Below are 19,092 nucleotides of genomic sequence, written 5' to 3'. Positions count from 1 at the left end.
TGGAGAGGATGTGGAGAAATAGGAACACTTTTACACTGTTGGTGGGAATGTAAATTAATTCAACCATTGTGGAAGACAGTGTGGCGATTCCTCAAGGACCTAAAAATAGAAATCCCATTTGACCCAGCAATCCCATTACTGGGTATATATCCAAAGGATTATAAATCATTCTACTACAAGGACACGTGCACACGAATGTTCATTGCAGCACTGTTTACAATAGCAAAGACCTGGAACCAACCCAAATGCCCAACGATGATAGACTGGATAGGGAAAATGTGGTACATATACACCATGGAATATTATGCAGCCATCAAAAACGATGAGTTCACGTCCTTTATAGGGACATGGATGAACCTGGAAACCATCATTCTCAGCAAACTGACACAAGAGCAGAAAATCAAACACCGTATATTCTCGCTCATAGGCGGGTGTTGAACAATGAGAACACATGGACACAGGGAGGGGAGCACTACACACTGGGGTCTGTTGGGGGGAAATGGGGGAGGGGTGGGGGGTGGGGAGGCGGGAAGAGATAGCATGGAGAGAAATGACAGATACAGGTGAGGGGACGGAAGGCAGCAAAGCACACTGCCATGTGTGTACCTATGCAACAATCTTGCATGTTCATCACATGTACCCCAAAACCTAAAATGCAATAAAAAAAAAAAAAAAAAAAAAAAAAAAAAGAAAGTTCTTTTCTTTAAGGATGTTGAATATTGGCCCCCACTCTCTTCTGCCTTGTAGGGTTTCTTCTGAGAGATCTGCTGTGAGTCTGATGGGCTTCCCTTTGTGGGTAATCCAACCTCTCTCTCTGGCTTCCCTTAGATTTTCTCCTTCATTTCAACCCTAGTGAATCTGATTATGTGCCTTGGGGTTGCTCTTCTTGAGGAATATCTTTGTGGTGTTCTCTGTATTTCCTGGACTTGAATATTGGCCTGCCTTGCTAGGTTGGGGAAGATTTCCTGGATGATATCGTGAAGAGTATTTTCCAGCTTGGATTCATTCTCTCCATCACATTCAGGTACACCTATCAAACGTAGATTAGATCTTTTCACATAGTCCCATACTTCTTGGAGACTTTGTTCATTCCTTTTTATCCTTTTTTCTCTAATCTTCCCTTCTCATTTTATTTCATCGAGTTGATCTTCAACCTCTGATATCCTTCTTCTGCTTGGTCAATTCAGCTGTTGAAACTTGTGCGTGCTTCACGAAGTTCTCATGTTGTGTTTTTCAGCTCTATCAGTTCACTTATATTCTTCTCTAAGTTGTCTATTCTCGTTAGCATTTCATCAAATCTTTTTTCAAGGTTCTCAGTTTCTTTGCATTGGGTTAGAACATGTTCTTTTAGCTCACAGAAGTTTCTTATTACCCACCTTCTGAAGCCTGATTCTGTCAATTCATCACACTTATTCTCCATCCAGCCTTGTCCCTTGCTGATGAGGAGTTGTGATTCCTTGTAGGAGGAGAGGCGTTCTGGTTTCGGGTGTTTTCATCCTTTTTGCACTGGTTTCTTCCCATCTTTGTGGATTTATCCACCTGTTGTCTTTGTAGTTGTTGACTTTCAGATGGGGTCTCTGAGTGGACATCCAGTTTGTTGATGATGAAGTTATTTCCTTCTGTTTCTTAGTTTTCCTTCTAACAGGCTGGCCCCTCTGCTGTAGGACTGCTGAGGTCCATTCCAGGCCCTGCTTGCCTGGGGATCACCTGTGATGGCTGCAGAACAGTAAGGGTTGCTGCCAGTTTCTTCTTCTGCTATCTTTGTCCCAGAAGGATACCACCAAATGTCAGCCTGAGCTCTCCTTTATGAGTTGACTCTTTGGATATACAGGGATCAGGGAGCTGCTTGAGGAGACAGTCTGTCCTTTATAGGAGCTCAAGTGCTGAGCTGTGAGCTCCATTGTTCATTTAGAGCTGCTGCGCAGGTACGTTTAAGTCTGCTGCAGCAGAACTCATAAACCCCCTTTTAAAAAATTCCCTAGGTGCTCTGTCCTGGGGAGTTAGGGCTTTATTTATGAGTTTCCGTTGTGCTGCTGCCTTTTTATCAGGGCTGCCCTGCCTAGCGAGGAGGCAGCCTAGTTACTGTCTGCCTGCAGGAGCTTTGCTGAACTGCTGTTGGCTCTGCCCAGCTGCTGTGTGAACTTCCCTGCAGTCCTGTTTATATGGGTGTAGTTAGAACTGCCTTGGCAAAGCCAGCCCACCTTTGTAATCTGGACTCTCTCTGTAATGGTGGGTTGCCTTGGCAATGGCGGTCTGCCTCAGCAATGGGGGACTACCTTCATATTGGTGGAGTGCCTCGGTAGTGGCGGACACCCCTCCCACAGAGCTGGACCTTCCCGGGTTCAGCTGTGCTTGCTGTGAAACTCTCAACTCAGAGTGTTTCCAATTGCCATTTTTTTATGGGGGTGGGACCAGCCAAGCCTGATCACCTGGCTCCCTGCCTCAGAGCCTTTTTTTTAAGTTGAATGGTCAACTCTCTCCCAGGTGTTCCAGTCGCCTGTTGAAAAGGCACCGGGATCCGTGTGATTTCCCGTGCGGTGACCCGCTTTGCTGGCTGAAACAGCGGTGCTGAGATTCGCGCATTTTTTTGCCTGGGAATCTCCTGGCCTGGCTCCCTGTTTCAGTCCCCTTTTTAATCAGATGAGTGCGCACCTATGCCTTCCTGGAACTCCAATTGCCAGCTAAAATGGTGCCTGGACCTGTGTATTATGTACGGAGAACTGCCACCCTGGGGCGCTGGCCAAGCAGCCGAGCTGTGCTGGCGACCCGTGGGGCTCCTCTGCCTGGGAATCTCCTGGTCTGTGGGCAATAAAAATCCGTCTGGAAATGCAGCATCCACTCACCCTCTGCGCTTTCACTGGGAGCTGCAATCCTGAGCTGCTCCTAATTGGCCATCTTGGATTGAACCCCCAATTTCTATTATCTTTTTTTAAAAAAATTTTTTGAGAGTCTTGCCCTGTTGCCTAGGTTGGAGTACAGTGGTATGATCTCAGCTCACTGCAACCTCTGCCTCCTGGGTTCACGTGATTCTCATGCCTCAGCCTCCCAAGTAGCTGGGATTACAGGCACACGCCACCACGCTTGGCTAATTTTTTGTATTTTTAGTAGAAACAGGGTTTTGCCATGTTGCCCAGGCTGGTCTTGAACTCCTGAGCTCAGGTAATCTGCCCACCTCGGCCTTCTGAAGTGCTAGGATTATAGGCATGAGCCACTGCCTCCCATCCAATGTTTTTTTTTTTTTTTTTTTGAGACAGAGTCTCACTCTGTTGCCTAGGCTGGAGTGCAGTGGCACAATCTTGGCTCACTGCAACATCTGCTCCTGGGTTCAAGTGATTCTCCTGCCTCAGCCTCCTGAGTAGCTGGGACTATAGGCACCTGCCACCACGCCTGGCTAATTTCTGTATTTTTAGTAGAGATGGGGTTTCACTATGTTGGCCAGAGTGGTCTCGAACTCCTGACCTCAGATGATCTGCCCACCTCAGCCTCCCAAAGTGTTGGGATTACAGGCATGAGCCACCATGCCTGGTCCAGCCTATCCTTTTGACTAAATATTCTACCCCATCTTTCTCTCTATGTCCTCTTTAAGGCCAGTAACTCTTATATTTGCCTTTTTGAGACTGTTTTCTAGACCTTGTAGACATGCTTCATTCTTTTTTCTTTTGTCTCCTTTGTGTTTTCAAATAGCTTGTCTTCGAGCTCACTAATTCTTTCTTCTGCTTGACCAGTTCTGCTAGTACAAGCATCCCCAAACTACGGCCTGCGGGCCGCATGCGGCCCCCTGAGGCCATTTATCCAGCCCCCCGCTGCACTTCAGGAAGGGGCCCCTCTTTCATTGGTGGTCAGTGAGAGGAGCACAGTATGTGGCGGCCCTCCAACGGTCTGAGGGACAGTGAACTGGCCCCCTGTGTAAAAACTCTGGGGACTCCTGTGCTAGTAAGAGACCCTGATGCGTTCTTCAGGATGTCAACCACATTTTTCAACTTCAGAATTTCTGCTTGATACTTTTTATTTTAGTCTGTTTGTTAAAATCTGATAGAATTCTGAATTCCTTCTCTGTGTTGTCTTGAATTTCTTTGAGTTTCCTCAAAACAGCTATTTTGAATTCTGTGTTGAAAAGGTCAGATATCTCTGTTTCTCTGGGATTGGTCCCTGGTGCCTTATTTCATTTGTTTGGTGAGGTCATGTGTTCCTGGATGGAGTTGATGCTTGTGGATATTCATCTGTCCGGGCATTGAAGAGTTAGATATTTATTGTTGTCTTTGCAGTCTGGGCTTACTTGTGCCATCCTTCTTGGAAAGGCTTTCCAGGTATTCAAAGGGACTTGGGTGTTGTTATCTAAGTTTTTGGTCACTGAAGCTGTATCTGCATCAGGGGGCACCCCAAGCACAGTAACCCAATGGCTCTTGAAGACTTGTAGAGGTGCCACCTTGGTGATCTTGGTTAAGATCCAGAAGAATTCTCTGGATTACCAGGCAGAGACTCTTGTTCTTTTTTTGAGAGAGTCTCACTCTGTTGCCCAGGCTGGAGTGCAGTAGTGCGATCTCAGCTCACTGCAATCTTCACTTCCTGGGTTCAAGCAATTTTCTTGCCTCAGCCTCCCAGGTAGCTGGGATTACAGGTGTGTATCACCATTCCCAGCTAATTTTGGTAATTTTAGTAGAGACGGGGCTTCACCATGTTGGCCAGGTTGGTCTGGAACTTCTCACTTCAGGTAATCTGCCCACCTCAGCCTCCCAAAGTGCTGGGAGTGAGCCACTGTGCCCAGCCTCTTCCTTTACGTTCTCCCAAACAAAGGAGTCTCTCTCTATGCTGAGCTGCCTAGAGCCGGGGGAAGGATGACGCAAATACCCCTGTGGCCACCACCGCTGGAACAGTTCTGGGTCAGACCTGAAACCAGTAGAGCCCTGAGTCTGAGTCTTGCCTGAAGCTTACTGTAACTACTACCTGGTTATAGCATATGTTTGCTCAAGGCCCTCAGTCTCTACAATCAGTAGGTGGTAAAGCCAGTCAGGCTTGTGTCCTTCCCTTTAGGACAGTGAGTTTCCCCTATCCCTGGGTGGGTCCAGAGGGGCCAATCAGAAACCAAGGCCTGGAGCTGCAGACCTTAGGAATCTACCTGGTACTCTGTTCTACTGTGGCTGAGCTGCCACCCAAGCCACAAGACAAAGTCCTTCCTACTCTTCCCTCCCCTATCTACAAGCAGAGAAATCTCTCCTTGTGACCACCACTGCCACAGGCCCATGATGGGTACTGCCAGGACACAACTGCTGTTCGCTCAGCTTGTGGTGAATGCTGCCAGGCCTGGGACTCACCCTTCAGGGCAGTGGGTTCCCCTGTGGCTCAGGGCAGGGCCAGAAATGCCATCTAAGAGCCAAGGCCTGGAATCAGGGACCCCCAAGAGTCCACTTGGTGCCTTATCCCACTGTGGCTGAGCAGAGACATACGATGATTTTGGTTCTTATTAAGGTGCTTTTTTTGGTAGATAGTTGTTAAATTTAGTGCTCTTGTGTGGAGAACAACCAGTGGAGGCTTCTATTAGGCCATCTTGCTCCTGAGCCGTGCCCTGTGTATGTTTAAATTTCCTTGGAGACTTCTCTTTGACACATGGATTATTTAGGAGTTTGCTGTTTAATTTCCAAGTGTTTATAGATTTTTCTCTTGTCTGTTACTGATTTCTAGTTTGGTTCCACTGTGGTCAGAAAATATACTCTATATGATTTCAATTCTTTTAGATTTATTGAGGTTTTTTCCTCTGGCTCAGGATGTAGTCTGTCTTGGTGAATGTTCCATAGGCATTTGAAAAAAAATGTGTATTATGCTTTTATTAGGTGAAATGCTCTATAATGAAAATCCTGTTGGTTGGTTGTATGTTATTCAGGTCTTCTTTGTCCTTGCTGGTTTTCTGTCTGGTTTTTTTTTTTTTTTTTTTTTTTTTTTTTTGAGACAGAGTTTCGCTCTGTCACCCAGGCTGGAGTGCATTGGCATGATCTTGGCTCACCTCTGCCTCCTAGATTCAAGTGATTCTGGGGCCTCAGCCTCCTGAGTAGCTGGGACTACAGGCATGCACCACCACGCCTGGCTAATTTTTGTATTTTTGGTAGAGATGGGGTTTCACCGTGTTGGCCAGGCTGGTCTCCAACTCGTGACCTCAGGTGATCTGCCCATCTCAGCCTCCCAAAGTGCTGGGATTATAGGTATGAACCCCTTGTGCCTGGCCTCTGTCTGGTTGTTCTGTCAGTTGCTGAGAGGTAGGTGTTGAGGTCTTCAATATAATTGTGGATTTGTCTATTTTTCCTTTCTACTCTTTCAAGTTTTTGCTTTATATATTTTGAGACACTTTTGATTGGTGTGAGCATATTGAGGATCATTATATTTTTCTGGGGGTTAACCCTTTTATTGTTATGTAGTGTCTTTATTTGTCTCAGTAACTTTCTTTGCTCTGAAGTCTGCTTATTTTATCTGATACCAATATAGCCACTCTGCTTTCTTTTTTTTTTGGATTAATTTTGCATGGTGCACTAGTCCATTTTCACACTGCTGTAAAGAAGTACCTGAGACTGGGTAATTTATGAAGAAAAGATGTTTAATTGACTCACAGTTCCATAGCCTTAACAGGAAGCATGACTGAGAGACCTCAGGAAATTTACTGTCATGGCAGAAGGTGAAGGGGAAGCAAGCACCTTCTTCACATGGTAGCAGGAGAGAGAGAGGGAGGGAGAGAGAGAGAGAGAGAGAGAGAGCGAGCGAGAGCGAGAGCAAGAGCGAACACAAATAGGGAAGTGCCACACACTTTTAAACCATCAGATCTCGAGAGAACTCACGTAGTCTCATGAGAACAGCAAGGGGGAAATCTGCCCATATTATCCAATTACCTCCAACCAGGCCCCTCCTCCAATTTAACATGAGGTTTGGGCAGGGATACAAATCCAAACCATATCACATGGTATATATTTTTCATTCTTTTACTTTTAACCTACTTAGGTTATTGAATTTGTAGAGTTTCTTATAAAAAGCATATAGTTGGGTCTTGTTTTTTTGTTTTGTTTTGTTTTCATTAACACTACCTGGCAATCGAGGGTCTTGTTTTTTATCTACTTTGCCAATTGCTGCTACTTAATTGTTGTATTTAGATCATTTGCATTTAAGGTAATTATTGATACTGGGTTTAAGCCTTCTATTTTATTATTTTTCTATTTCTTTTCTCTGTTTCTCATTCTCCTTTTCTTTTTCTTGCTTTCCTGTGAGTTATTTGAACAATTTAAGTATTCCATCTTGATTTGTTTGTTTTTGAGTATATTGCTTTGTGCAGTTTTCCTAGTAGGTGCTCTGACTGTTACTGTATACATATGTGACTTATCACTGCCTTTTGGAATTAACATTCAACCACCTAGAATGAAGTGTTTAAACTTTAATTCCACTTAGGTTCCTTTGCTCTCCCCACCTTTAAATATCATTGTCATAGGTATCAGATGGTGTTTTCATTTTTGTTTCAGTCATTCGATATGATTTAGAGAACTCATGATAGTTTTGTATTGCCCATCTTTCTGCTCTTTCTATTCTTCATATTTATTGCTGAATAGTATTCTGTGGTATGGATTTACCAGTTTCTTTAACCATTCACCTATTGAAGGACACTTGGGCTGTTTTCAGGTTTTTGGCTATCACAAATAAAGCTGCCGAGGATACTCATGTACATGTTTTTGTGTCAACATGAGCTCTTATTTCTCTGGGTTAAATGCCTAAGAGTGAAATTTCCATCAATTTCACTCTTAGGTGCTTAACTCAGAGAAATAAGATGGACAGTTTAGCAGTTTCTTTAAAAAAAAACTATAATTAATTACCATATTTTAAATTATAAAAATAATTACAGTAATAGTAATTATAATTACAAATGTAGTAATTGTTTTGCAGTGTGGCTGTTCCATTTCTCCGCATGCTTATTTCTCCACCTGCATTTTTCTATTTTTTCTTCCTTTCTGATTGCCACTATGCCTTCTATCATCATAACCTTTTTGTTTGGAGGTCTTCCTTTAGCCATTCTTTAAGAGTAGATCTCCAGCACTTTGGGAGGCTGAGGCAGGTGGATCACTTGAGGTCAGAAGTTCAAGACCAGCCTGGCCAACATGTCGAAACCCCATGTCTACTAAAATTACAAAAATTAGTTAGGTGGTGGGCACCTGTAGTTCTGGTGACTCAGAAGACTGAGGCACGAGAATTGGGTGGAGGTTGCAGTGAACTGAGATCATGCTGTTGCACTCCAGCCTGAGCAACAGAGTCTAAAAAAAATAAAGAGTAGGTCTGCTGGCGACAAATATTTTTAGATTTTTTTTTTTTTTTTTTTTTTTTTTTTTTTTTTTTGTCTGAGAGTGTATTTCCCCTCTGTACCTGAAAAACAGTTTTGCTGGATGTAGAGTTCTCAGTTGAGAGTTCTTTTTCTTTCAGTACAATTACCTCTAGACACGTTGGTAAAAGTAGACACTGGCGTGGAAAACAGCCTCAACACAGTGGATTGCTCAACTTTATTGGACATTGACAGTGGCCAGGATTCTTCTTCATCATCTGTCTGTATCCTTCCCAAGTATGGTGAGTTTGAAGTGACACACATTATAAGTGCCACTATTTGAGCTACATTCTTTCACTTCCTTGATGCAAGACAGTAGAAGTTGTGTGTTTCCTATTTTGAGGACAGGTTTGAGGTGATACTCAGAATGATGACTAATGTTTATTAAATGTGTATTACATGCAAGGCACTGTGCTGAACAATTGGCATGCCTCTTCTCCACTTATACCCATAATGACTCTATGGTGTTGACACCTTTATTACTCCCATCCCCAAGGTCACAGAGCTGGTGAGTAGGACTTCTGGAGCTCTGTCTTAGCTTTCTCTGACTTTAAAACTCATGTTTCTTTTTCCTTTCTTTTCTTTTTTTTTTTTTTTTTTTTGAGGTGGAGTCTTGTTCTGTTGCCTAGCCTGGAGTGCAGTGGCATGATCTTGGCTCACTGCAACCTCTGCCTCCCAGGTTCAAGCAATTCTCCTGCCTTAGCCTCCCAAGTAGCTGGAATTACAAGCATCCACCACCATGCCCAGCTAATTTTTGGATTTTCAGTAGAGATGGGGTTTTGCCATTTTGGCCAGGCTGGTCTCGAATGCCTAGCCTCAACTGATCTGCTGCCTCGGCCTCCCAAGGTGCTAGGATTATAGGCATGAGCCACCGTGCCTGGCCTAAAGCTCATGTTTCTTACCAGTCCACTATACTGCCTGCCAAGCCACAGTGGCAGAGATGAGGGGCCCCCAAGCTCTGTGGCTTCTAAGGGTAACCGTTGCAAATATTTTATAGTCAGTTCACTTTTGTCTCAACTTCTAAGCAGCTTATTTCTTGTTAATGTCCTAGAACAGGGGTCAGGAGACCTTTTATGTGAAGGGCTAGATAGTATTGTCTGTCACAAATACCCACCTCTGCTGTTGTAACATAAAAGCAGTCTCAGCCCATAGGCGAATGAATAGGAGTGGCCATGGGCCAGCATACCTTTCACATGGATCGGTGCGGGGATGGGCCAGTGGACTGTAGTTTGTTGACTCCCTTCCTAGAGGAGAGCTTATTCCTTTAAATTATTTTGCTACTCAAAGTAGAAGACATTTCAAAAAATTGTGGTCTCAGCCAGGCATGGTGGCTCAGGCTTGTTAATCCCAGCAATCTGGGAGGCTGAGGTGTGCAAATCGCAGGAGTTTGGGACCAGCATGGGCAACATAGCAAAACCCCATTTCTACAGAAAATACAAAAAATTAGCCAGGCATGGTGGCATGTGCCTTTAATCCCAGCTACTTGGGAGGCTGAGGTGGGAGGATCACTTGAACCCAGAAGGTTGAGGCTATAGTGAGCTATGATCATGCCACTGTACTCCAGCTAAAAAAACAAAACCAGAAATAAAAAGTTGCATCTCTGTATTAAAATGGGCACTCTGATACATTGCTAGAAGTATACATTGGTGCAAACTTTCTGAAAGATAGTTTTTAGAAAAAGGCATAAAAACATTTATGCCAGTTGACTCTGTAATCTCACTTCTATCTGAAAGTGTAATTTAAAAATTGCATGAAAATTTTGTTACAAGAATGTCTTTGACAGAATCATTGGGAAAAATTGGAAACAAAAAAATAAATGATGATAAGAGAATTAATCACTTGACCTCTGGTATATCCACAGCTTGTGAGACAGTAAAGCCTAATGGTTGAGGGCATGAGCTCTCACGTCTGCCTGCTTGACTTTAAATCCCAGCTCTGTGTCTTACTAACCTTATGACCCTCAGCCACTTTCCTAACCTAAATATTAGTTTCTTCAGCCGTGAAGTGACTAAAATAATAGTTTCTACTTCATAGAATTATGAGGACCAAGTGGGACAATGCATTTAAAACTCTTAATGCTTGGGATGTAAGTACAACATAAATGTCACTTGTGAGGAAAATCATGATGACAGGAATGCAGAGTTAAAAAAAGATGAAAACAGAAAAATGCTTAAAATATAGTATTAACTGAAAAAGCAGGATTTAAACTATACCTAATGTATGACTTCAATTTGTCTTTAAAAAAATAGGATAAAGAATGGAAGATGTTAGTAGAAGATTCATGGTTTAGAGCAGCTGACTCATAAACAGATTTTAAAACTGGTTCTGTAACTAGCAGTGTGACCTTTTCAAATAACTTATCTTTTCTGGGCCTCGGTCTCTTCATTTGGAAATAATGGGATGGGAATAATGCTAGAATTGTTAGAATGATGAAACTTAGCTAGTGCATAGATGTAAAATAATTAGCACATGCCTGATATATAGGAAGTACTTAAAAACGCTAGCTTTTTGAAAAATTTCTTAATGATTCCCACTCATGTTTTCAACGTTGTCTTCAGGGAACATCCACTCATCCAGTAGAATGGCTCTAGAGTGTACTTTTAGAGTGCGAAACGGAGCAATGGGAACTCAGGGCAACATGTTTACATATGTACCTGCAGCCTAACAATGATGTGTGTTCAAGCTAGCGAACAGAGTAGTTCAATACAGCAAGCTCAAGATCAGCAGAAGTGAAGAATGTTGACAGTTTGTCAGATGGTGTCAAAGAGCCATTTAAGGAAAAGGAAGAGAGATAAGTGTAGAAAAAAATTCATCCAAGTAGAAATTCATGAATTAGAAATCAGTTTATCGGCACTTGCCTTATTTGAAGGAAAAGAAGAAAGAAATCAGTTTAATTCTCTTGGGTACTTTCAGGGTACCCTTTGACAAAACTAAGGATGTTCCTTTTTCTCTGTATTTTTAAAGGCTATCTTGGTGATCCAAAAAGAGATGTCAAGGTACTTAACGTTCATTTGCTGGCCACACAAAATATGGCCAAACCTAAGCATGCAGCCTGCTACTTGGTTCAGGCTTTGTTCTCCAAGAAAATCATGATTAGCAGCTCAGAGGATATCCATTTGAAAGACTATCAATCCCTCAACCCAAACAAAATAGCTGCAATTAGAGGTATGTGTACATAAAGTGATGATGGAATCCTATTTTTAATAATCATTTGGTCATATAATGAATGTTATTGGTCATATAATGAATGTTATAATGAAGTCTGTGTAAATCTTAAAACTATTCATTTTTTTTCACCTGTCTGATCCTGATTTTACAACTTAATAGTATGTAACTGGGGCTGGGCGCAGTGACTCATGCCTGTAATCCCAGCACTTTGGTAGGCCAAGGTGAATGGATCATGAGGTCATGAGTTTGAGACCAGCCTAGCCAATATGGTGAAACTCTGTATCTAGTAAAAAAAAAATGCGAAAAAACTAGCTGGGCTTGGTGGCGTGTGCCTGTAGTCCCAGCTACTCGGGAGGCTGAGGCAGGAGAATCGCTTGAACCCATGAGGTGGAGGTTGCAGTGAGCAGAGATTGCACCCCTGCACTCCAGCCTGGGCAATAGAAGGAGACTCTGTGTTAATAATAATAGTAATAATAATAATAATTAACTGGTAACAATTTCTAAAGAATAAAACTTGTCCATTGACTTGAATAGTTGAATAAGACAAGCCTCATCTATTATAGTTATTTATAGTTAGTACTAAGTCAGTTCTTTAGTCCTGAAACTTGCTACTAAAAAAAAAAAAAAAAAAAAAGAAAAAGTTCCCCCCTGCCAAAAGGTGGGGGAATAAAAGACTTGTCAGTACTAGTGACTAGCAACACAGAAATAGAATTTTATGATGAGTTCTTTTTAGCCTCCTCCCTTCCAGACTTGTGTATTGAGATCCTAGAACTCATGGGTACTAAGGATACTGCAATGAATAAGTGTTTCTGTCTACAAGGAGCTCATAGTCTAGAAAGGGACATGTTGATAGAAACAGATGCATCCCAGTCCACTGCGGTAGTGTTGGGGAAGCTCAGAGCAGCTGCTTTGAGGAAGTTGGGGAAGGCTTAGCTAAGGACAGGACGTTTGAGCTGGATTCTGGACTCCTTCACTAGGTAGAGGGAACAGGAGGATGTTCTAGACAGAGGGAAGAGCTGGGGAAGATAGACACGATGAGTGAGCCCCTGGTGTAATCATGTTTGCAGTAACACTATTTTCTCTTGATATGTTTCCTTTTAGCTCTGATTTATCCACTGAGTTATTAAATGGTTGGAGCACCCTGAAAAAGTCAACATTTGGTTTCACACTTATAATTTGTTTTTAGACACGGGGTCTGGCTCTGTTGCCCAGGCTGGAGTGTAGTGGTGTGATCATAGCTCGGTGAAGCCTCGAACTCTTGGGCTCAAGCAATCTTTCCCAGCCTCCTGAGTAGCTAGGCCCACAGGTGCATGCCACCATACCCAGCTAAGTTTTGTATTTTTTTTTCTAGAGATGGGCTCTCACTTTGCTGCCCAAACTGTTCTCAAGCCCCTGGTCTCAAGTGATCCTTCTGCTTTGACCTCCCAAAACACTGGGGTTACAGACACGAGCCACTGCACCTGACCTGCACACTTCTTTTTTGAGCACCAACAGCTCAATATTAGCTCCCTATGTCAGTATTTTAGGGGATCTCATGGTAGGGGAAATAATTCAGCAAAGCATCTTTATTGGGTGGAATTTCTAAACTCTCAGAAAGAATAAGAGAAAAGGATGAGAAGTAGAAAAAGTCAGTATTTAAGAGTCCAGAGTGCTCACCATTACACAATGGAACCATCTAAAAGTCAGTATTTAAATAAACCATTTTTTTCATTAGTTTGTAAATTTTTTTCTAATTTTCTTGAATACTTTCTGCTGTTTGCAGAATATCTGGCAACGATTTTTCCTACCTGTGATTTGTGTGAACATGGAAAAGACTGGCAAGACTGTATTTCTGGTATCAATGCTGTGATCTACTGTTTATGTTCTGAAGCCAAGATGACTCCAGTAAGTTATTTTTCATCTAAATATGGTAACTGTTGCCTGAGTTTGTACTGTGTACAGCTCCAGAACTGATAGTGATGTACAGGCTCTTCAGGCCATGTGCTAAAAATCTCATTAACTTAATTTAGGGGGCATGGGATGTTCTTTCAAAAGCATACTTCATGTTTATTTTACTTTTTTGATATTTATGCTCTATAAAAATATCCTAAAGATAAATCAAAGTGCTGTAATTAGTATATTTGAAGCCAAGGATAATACTGGAAAAAAGTTTCAGCTACAAAGATATTCAGCAAATCTTTTTCAGTATCTCACTGAGAAACACAAAAAGGAGCTAGGTGTGTGCTCCTTGGCTGTTTCAATGGTAGCTGAGTGGATGCAGAAGAAAATGCAGGCACTTCATTACTTGTTCACTTTCAGTGATGATGGAACTTGGTGAAAACTAATGCATGTCATGAGTTAAACGATTACAGATATTGTACACTTTATATAGTTACGTGGTAACAGAAATCTAGTTTCTCTCTCCTCCAGTCTATCTTCAAAATACTTTAGAGATTTTTGTTTGTTTTACCACAACTGGGCCATTAGGGAAGAATGTCATATCTGTTGTCTTCTGATGAAGCATGTATCTTAATGACAATTCCTAATTTCCACCAACCCCTTTTTCTTCTAGCCATGTCTAGTCACTCCTGTGTCTCCAGAGTAAGTTTATGGAAACAATTTGCCAAGAATATTTGTAGCTGAGCGTATGTTTTCCTGGTGAACGGGTTGATTTCAGTGATAGCTCAAGCACCATCTGCCTGAAACCAAATCTGCTTATTTTTAACATTCCGTTTTATAGCCTTCAAAAATTGCACCCTAAACAATTTGAATGTAAAATTAAGACACTGCCTGGAAAATGGTAATTTGCATATTTGCTTAGGTGTCAGAAGAGAAGAGAAGCAGTGTCTGCCAAGGGCCTGCTGTGTGCTTGACTGGAAACGGAACAGGTCCTTGCCACTCAGAGTGGGTCTACAGCCCAGCAGCAGTGGACCCCTGGCAAGCTTGTGAAAAGTGCAGGGTCTTGATTCAGAGGCAAAATTTGCATTTTAGCAAGACCCTCCCCAACTTCCGTCCCCTGCCCCTGGCTCCCCAGCATTCTCCCAGGGTGCTGTGTGCACACTAAAGTTCAAGAAGGTCTAACCCAGAGCAGTGGTTGTCAACCCTGGATGCATATTAGAGTCAAACGAGACACTTTTAAAAAAAGTTGCTACTGCCTGAGCTCCCCGCTCCCACCGCCAGAGATTCTGGCTGAATTTGCCTAGGGTGGGGTCCAGCACAGCCATTTGTTTTTACAGATCCCGAAGATCATTCAAATATGCAGCCAGACTTGAGAGCCACTAGGGAAAAAGAAAACAAAACATGAGAAACAAAAAGTGGTCATCCCCAAGAAACTCACTGCTTCGTTTATTCGAGAAATGTTTATTATGCACTTAATGTGTACTGGCAGTTCTCATTCAGTTCCGTAGACAGAGCTACTAAGTTCTCCAAGGAGCAGAGGTCATGACAGCTTGAGGAAGAAGCCACCCCTTTCTTTCTTCCCAGATAGTATTGTGACACACAGTATTCCTACAGCTTCAGCCTGCCTTTTTAAGAGGCAGTTGCTTCCCTAGCAACCTGAGGGGCCTGGTAGGTGGTAGAACAGACATATTTTCTTGGTGTGGAACTTTGTTTATAGATATAGTTTTGTGTTTCAACAGAAAACTATTGGCAAAAATAAAAACTCTACCAACCCTGTTGCACTGGCATCTGCCAGTAGAAATGACCAAAGGGACAGAGGTGGTGGTGAAGGCAGTTCTTGGATGTTTCCACCAATGAATGACTCTGAAATGAGAGAAAATGAGAACTTGCAGCCAAATAGTAATGCTGTCCCTGGAGAAATGCAAGAACCTTCCACTGTTAACCCAGAGGAAGCCAATGAAGCATTTGGTGAGTTTTTAAAAAACGTATTTTTAAATAAGTTCTCTTGCTGATAAATGTTGTACCAGAGTGATGCGTTTATGGGGCTCATTGTACTATTCTCTCTACTTTTATGTGTGTTTGAAAAATTTCATCAGAGAGTGAAACAATTTAATGTCTTTTATTAATGAGTTAATGAAATATATAGACACATGGTTCTGAGACTGATTGTTATTTTTCCTATGGAAAGCAGCTCTTTGCCGACTCACTGGGTCATGTGAGCTCTGATAAGGCACTGTCCTCCATGGTGAAGGGGAGGGGCTGCAGCTGAGATGCACTTCTTGTTCTCTGCATGCCTGGCACATTGCAGGTGTGCAGTAGGATTTTTGGCACGAATTTGTGAATCTCATCTCTCAGAACATTGTGCTCCCACTGCTAAACTGTCTGCTAACGGCACCTCATGCTTTGATGGGTGTCAAGTGGTAGTGGTTCAGTAGTGACTGTGCCACCTGCCACTTGTGCTTCCCAATGCATCCTCCCAGGGTGCTGGGCTTTAGCATCACCCATACCGATGAGCGACACCTGAAGTAGCAAAACTTTATTCTGTCTGTACCCTGCCCCCATGTTAACCCTAAGTAGAATACTACCTGGGATCCTGTTCAAACGAAATTATTGACATGTTATATCTTTAATTTTTTCCATTATAAAAGTAATCTAACTACTGTATTTGTTAAGATTGTACACTAGAGACACAGACTGGATAAATTAAACAACAACACAAGCCACTGGTTGAATAGCTCCTGTATTCAAAGAAGCAAAGAACTGAGCGAGCCTCAGGCAGGCAGGCAGGATCTAGAGCAGCCCCAAGACTGTGGGAACTTGGGCCACATGTCTCTAACCCTGACTCAGCTATAACAAGGGGACAGGACGACTAAGCCTGCTGTGAGCCAAGCAGTCACTGCAGTGTGTGTGGAGTCTGTTATGCCATTTTATTTAAAAATTGGAAAATATTTTTAAGAGGAGGGAAAAAACTCCCACAATCAAAATACCTTAAAAAAACCATTGTAGGTATTTTCATTTCCCTTCAGTTTTTTTTCTATGAACATTTTGAAACATTATGATTCCCATATAATTACTCTCCTTCTCTAACGTTGTAATATGTATCTGTTTTTCCTCAAATATCTGCAGTCTTCATAATCATTGCTCCTAATAGGATTATAGCATTCCATTAATTAAGTATACCCCAATTTATTTAATTGCCTCCTTCTTTGTTTCTGTTTGTTGTTGTTGTTTTCGTTTGAGGTTTTTTTTGGAAGGGGATTATAAATCAGTCTGCAAAAAAACAATCTTCATTCAGATAGATTTTTTTTTTTTTTTGAGATGGGGTCTCGCTCTGTCACCCAGGGTGGAGTGCAGTTGCATGATCTTGGCTCACTGCAACCTCCACCTCCTGGTTCAAATGATTCTTCTGCCTCAGCCTCCTGAGTAGCTGAGACTATAGATGTGTACCACCACAACCAGCTAATTTTTTTGTATTTTTAGTAGAGACAGGGTTCACCATGTTGGTCAGGCTGATCTCAAACTTCTGATCCACCTGCCTCAGCCTCCAAAAGTATGGGATTACAGATGTGAGCCACCACACTTGGCCCATTCAGAGAGGTTTTCCCATACTTTGGATTATTATGTTAGGTTGGGTTCTTAGAAATTGAATTACCAGGTTAAAGAGTATTAACATTTTTTCCTGACCCTTGATAAATATTACTAGGTAAATCTCCCAGAGTTAAGTCTTTGGACCCATTAAATGTGTTTCTAACTAATCTCTCCTGCTAAATGTTGAATCTGGATGATTCAACAATTTTTATTGCCACCCATTAAATGATGGATGTTCTAAGATGAAGAATATACTTAGTGATTTATAAGAATTATATTTTTCTAATATATTTTCTTTAACAATTCTTTGTTACGTGTAAAATATAATATTTTTCAAATACAGTTAATTTGAATCACTGTGGACTGGAGAGATGATTAATCTGTAGAGTTGAGTAATGAAGTCTTAAAACTTATTTTTCACTTCAAATAAGGTATCTAAGATACAATATATAAAGTGAACTAGCAGTTTGTTGATTTTAAAATGAATTTAAGACTAAATAGAAAACCTACATTTTAAAAATTATAACTATTTCAGGAAGAATCATGAAGCTTATTTTTGAAAAAGTATTTCTTGTAAGTAGGGAAACAATGTATTAAATTACTTAGAATTTGTTACTAAATGTAATTTTAAAACTTACTGTATCCTAAAAGATAACAGCATATTAAATCTTCCTGTTGAACCGTGGTAGCATGTGTAATCACAGTGCTTTCTACCTCATTTCTCATGCTGTCTCATAATCCACTAAAAACGTAAAGCTTTAGGCTGGGCACGATGGCTTATAATTGTAATCCTAGCACTTTGGGAGGCCAAGGCAGGAAGATCGTTCGAGCCTGGAAGTTCGAGACCAGCCTAGGCAACAAAATGAGACCCTGTCTCTACAAAAGATACAAAAATTAGCTGGTTGTGGTGGAATGGGCCTGTAGTCCCAGCTACTTGAGTGGCTGAGCTAGGAGAATTACTTGAGCCCTGGGAGGTTGGGGCTGCAGTGAGCCATGATTGTGCTACTGCATTCCAGCCTGGGCAACAGAGCAAGACTCAGTCTTTAAAATAAATAAAAATGTAAGGCCTTAAATCTTTTAACCTCTCAAATTCCTGAGCCTAACGATTCAGAAAAAAACAACCTTTCTGTTTCAGACTTTAAAAAATAATGTAACCTAATATCTACTATGAAAATTGACATCTTTCTCTTTTGCTTCTAGGCTATTTTGGAAATTCACGCAGAAATATACTGATGCCACGTTCAGTAATGACTTTGGCAAAAGCTAGGCCTCGCGCAAACCTGTCAGCTAGATACCTTATTCACAAACTCTTCACAGAAGATGTCCTGATCCAAAGTAATGTCTATGGCAGTCGGGGGCGTGGCCTGTATCCCCTTGATCCCAATAAGATTCATGCTCTCCGAGGTTTGTTACATGTAGAGTATGTCTGAATAAATGAAAGCCAATTGTGTTTAAGAAAAGGGCAGAAAGAAGAATCCATTCAGGTTGTGTTTGTTCTGAGGAGAATGGAACTTTTACTGAGTCCCTCATTAGAGTACAGCAAGGAGCAAGATCATGAATTGTATTTCTTGCTGCATTGGTTCTTAGGGCTAATTGCTCTGTCTTGAATGGCTTTACTAGAACAGGAAAGGGGTTATTGACTGGCTCCCAGCTATGGACTGCCAGGGGTATGGAAATTCAAAACACCTTCATTGACTGAGGAGCAAGGTCGAAGCTAAAGGGCTTCATCCATTTGCAGAAGTGTCAACAATAGCACAGAAGGTTAATTTGCTGAGTTTTTCTTATGCACATTAGCTTAGTATAGTCTCTGTGACATATGCAAATGAAGTAATAAAGCTTCTAAAAACTTCCTGTGGAATCTTAAATTTGGACAAAGCAGGAAGCAAAATATTTCTTACTTGTGTCACTGGTACCCAGCAAAGATGTAGTGCTGATCTCAGGTGGTTCCTACCTTCATACATTTTCATAGCCAGCAAATTTGAACAGCACTGGTGTTTCAGACTAAAGAAACCTGGTTTTCAGCTAATGGCTTTTATAAGCATTTGTTATCATCTAACCCAGTTGTTTTCAAATCTTTTTTTTTTTTTACTGCAACCCATAGTAAGAAATATATTTTA

At 41.7% G+C, this 19,092-nt stretch overlaps 1 protein-coding gene across 1 annotated transcript in view; it reads left to right on the top strand.

Annotated features, from left to right (window-relative positions):
- Nucleotides 1–18,405, top strand: part of BEND2 (BEN domain containing 2) — a 66,181-nt gene extending 47,776 nt beyond the window's left edge. Inside the window, 5 exon segments of the mRNA XM_074392129.1 lie at nt 8,443–8,583; nt 11,306–11,506; nt 13,272–13,393; nt 15,127–15,355; nt 18,176–18,405. Of these exon segments, the coding sequence (XP_074248230.1) occupies nt 8,443–8,583; nt 11,306–11,506; nt 13,272–13,393; nt 15,127–15,355; nt 18,176–18,405 (923 nt within the window).
- Nucleotides 18,406–19,092: the final 687 nt, after the last annotated feature.

Source organism: Saimiri boliviensis, chromosome X (assembly GCF_048565385.1).
Source record: "Saimiri boliviensis isolate mSaiBol1 chromosome X, mSaiBol1.pri, whole genome shotgun sequence".
Classification (NCBI taxonomy): Eukaryota; Metazoa; Chordata; class Mammalia; order Primates; family Cebidae; genus Saimiri; species Saimiri boliviensis.
The sequence above is the reverse complement of the archived record's forward strand: the minus strand, read 5'-3'. Positions and strand labels throughout refer to the sequence as shown.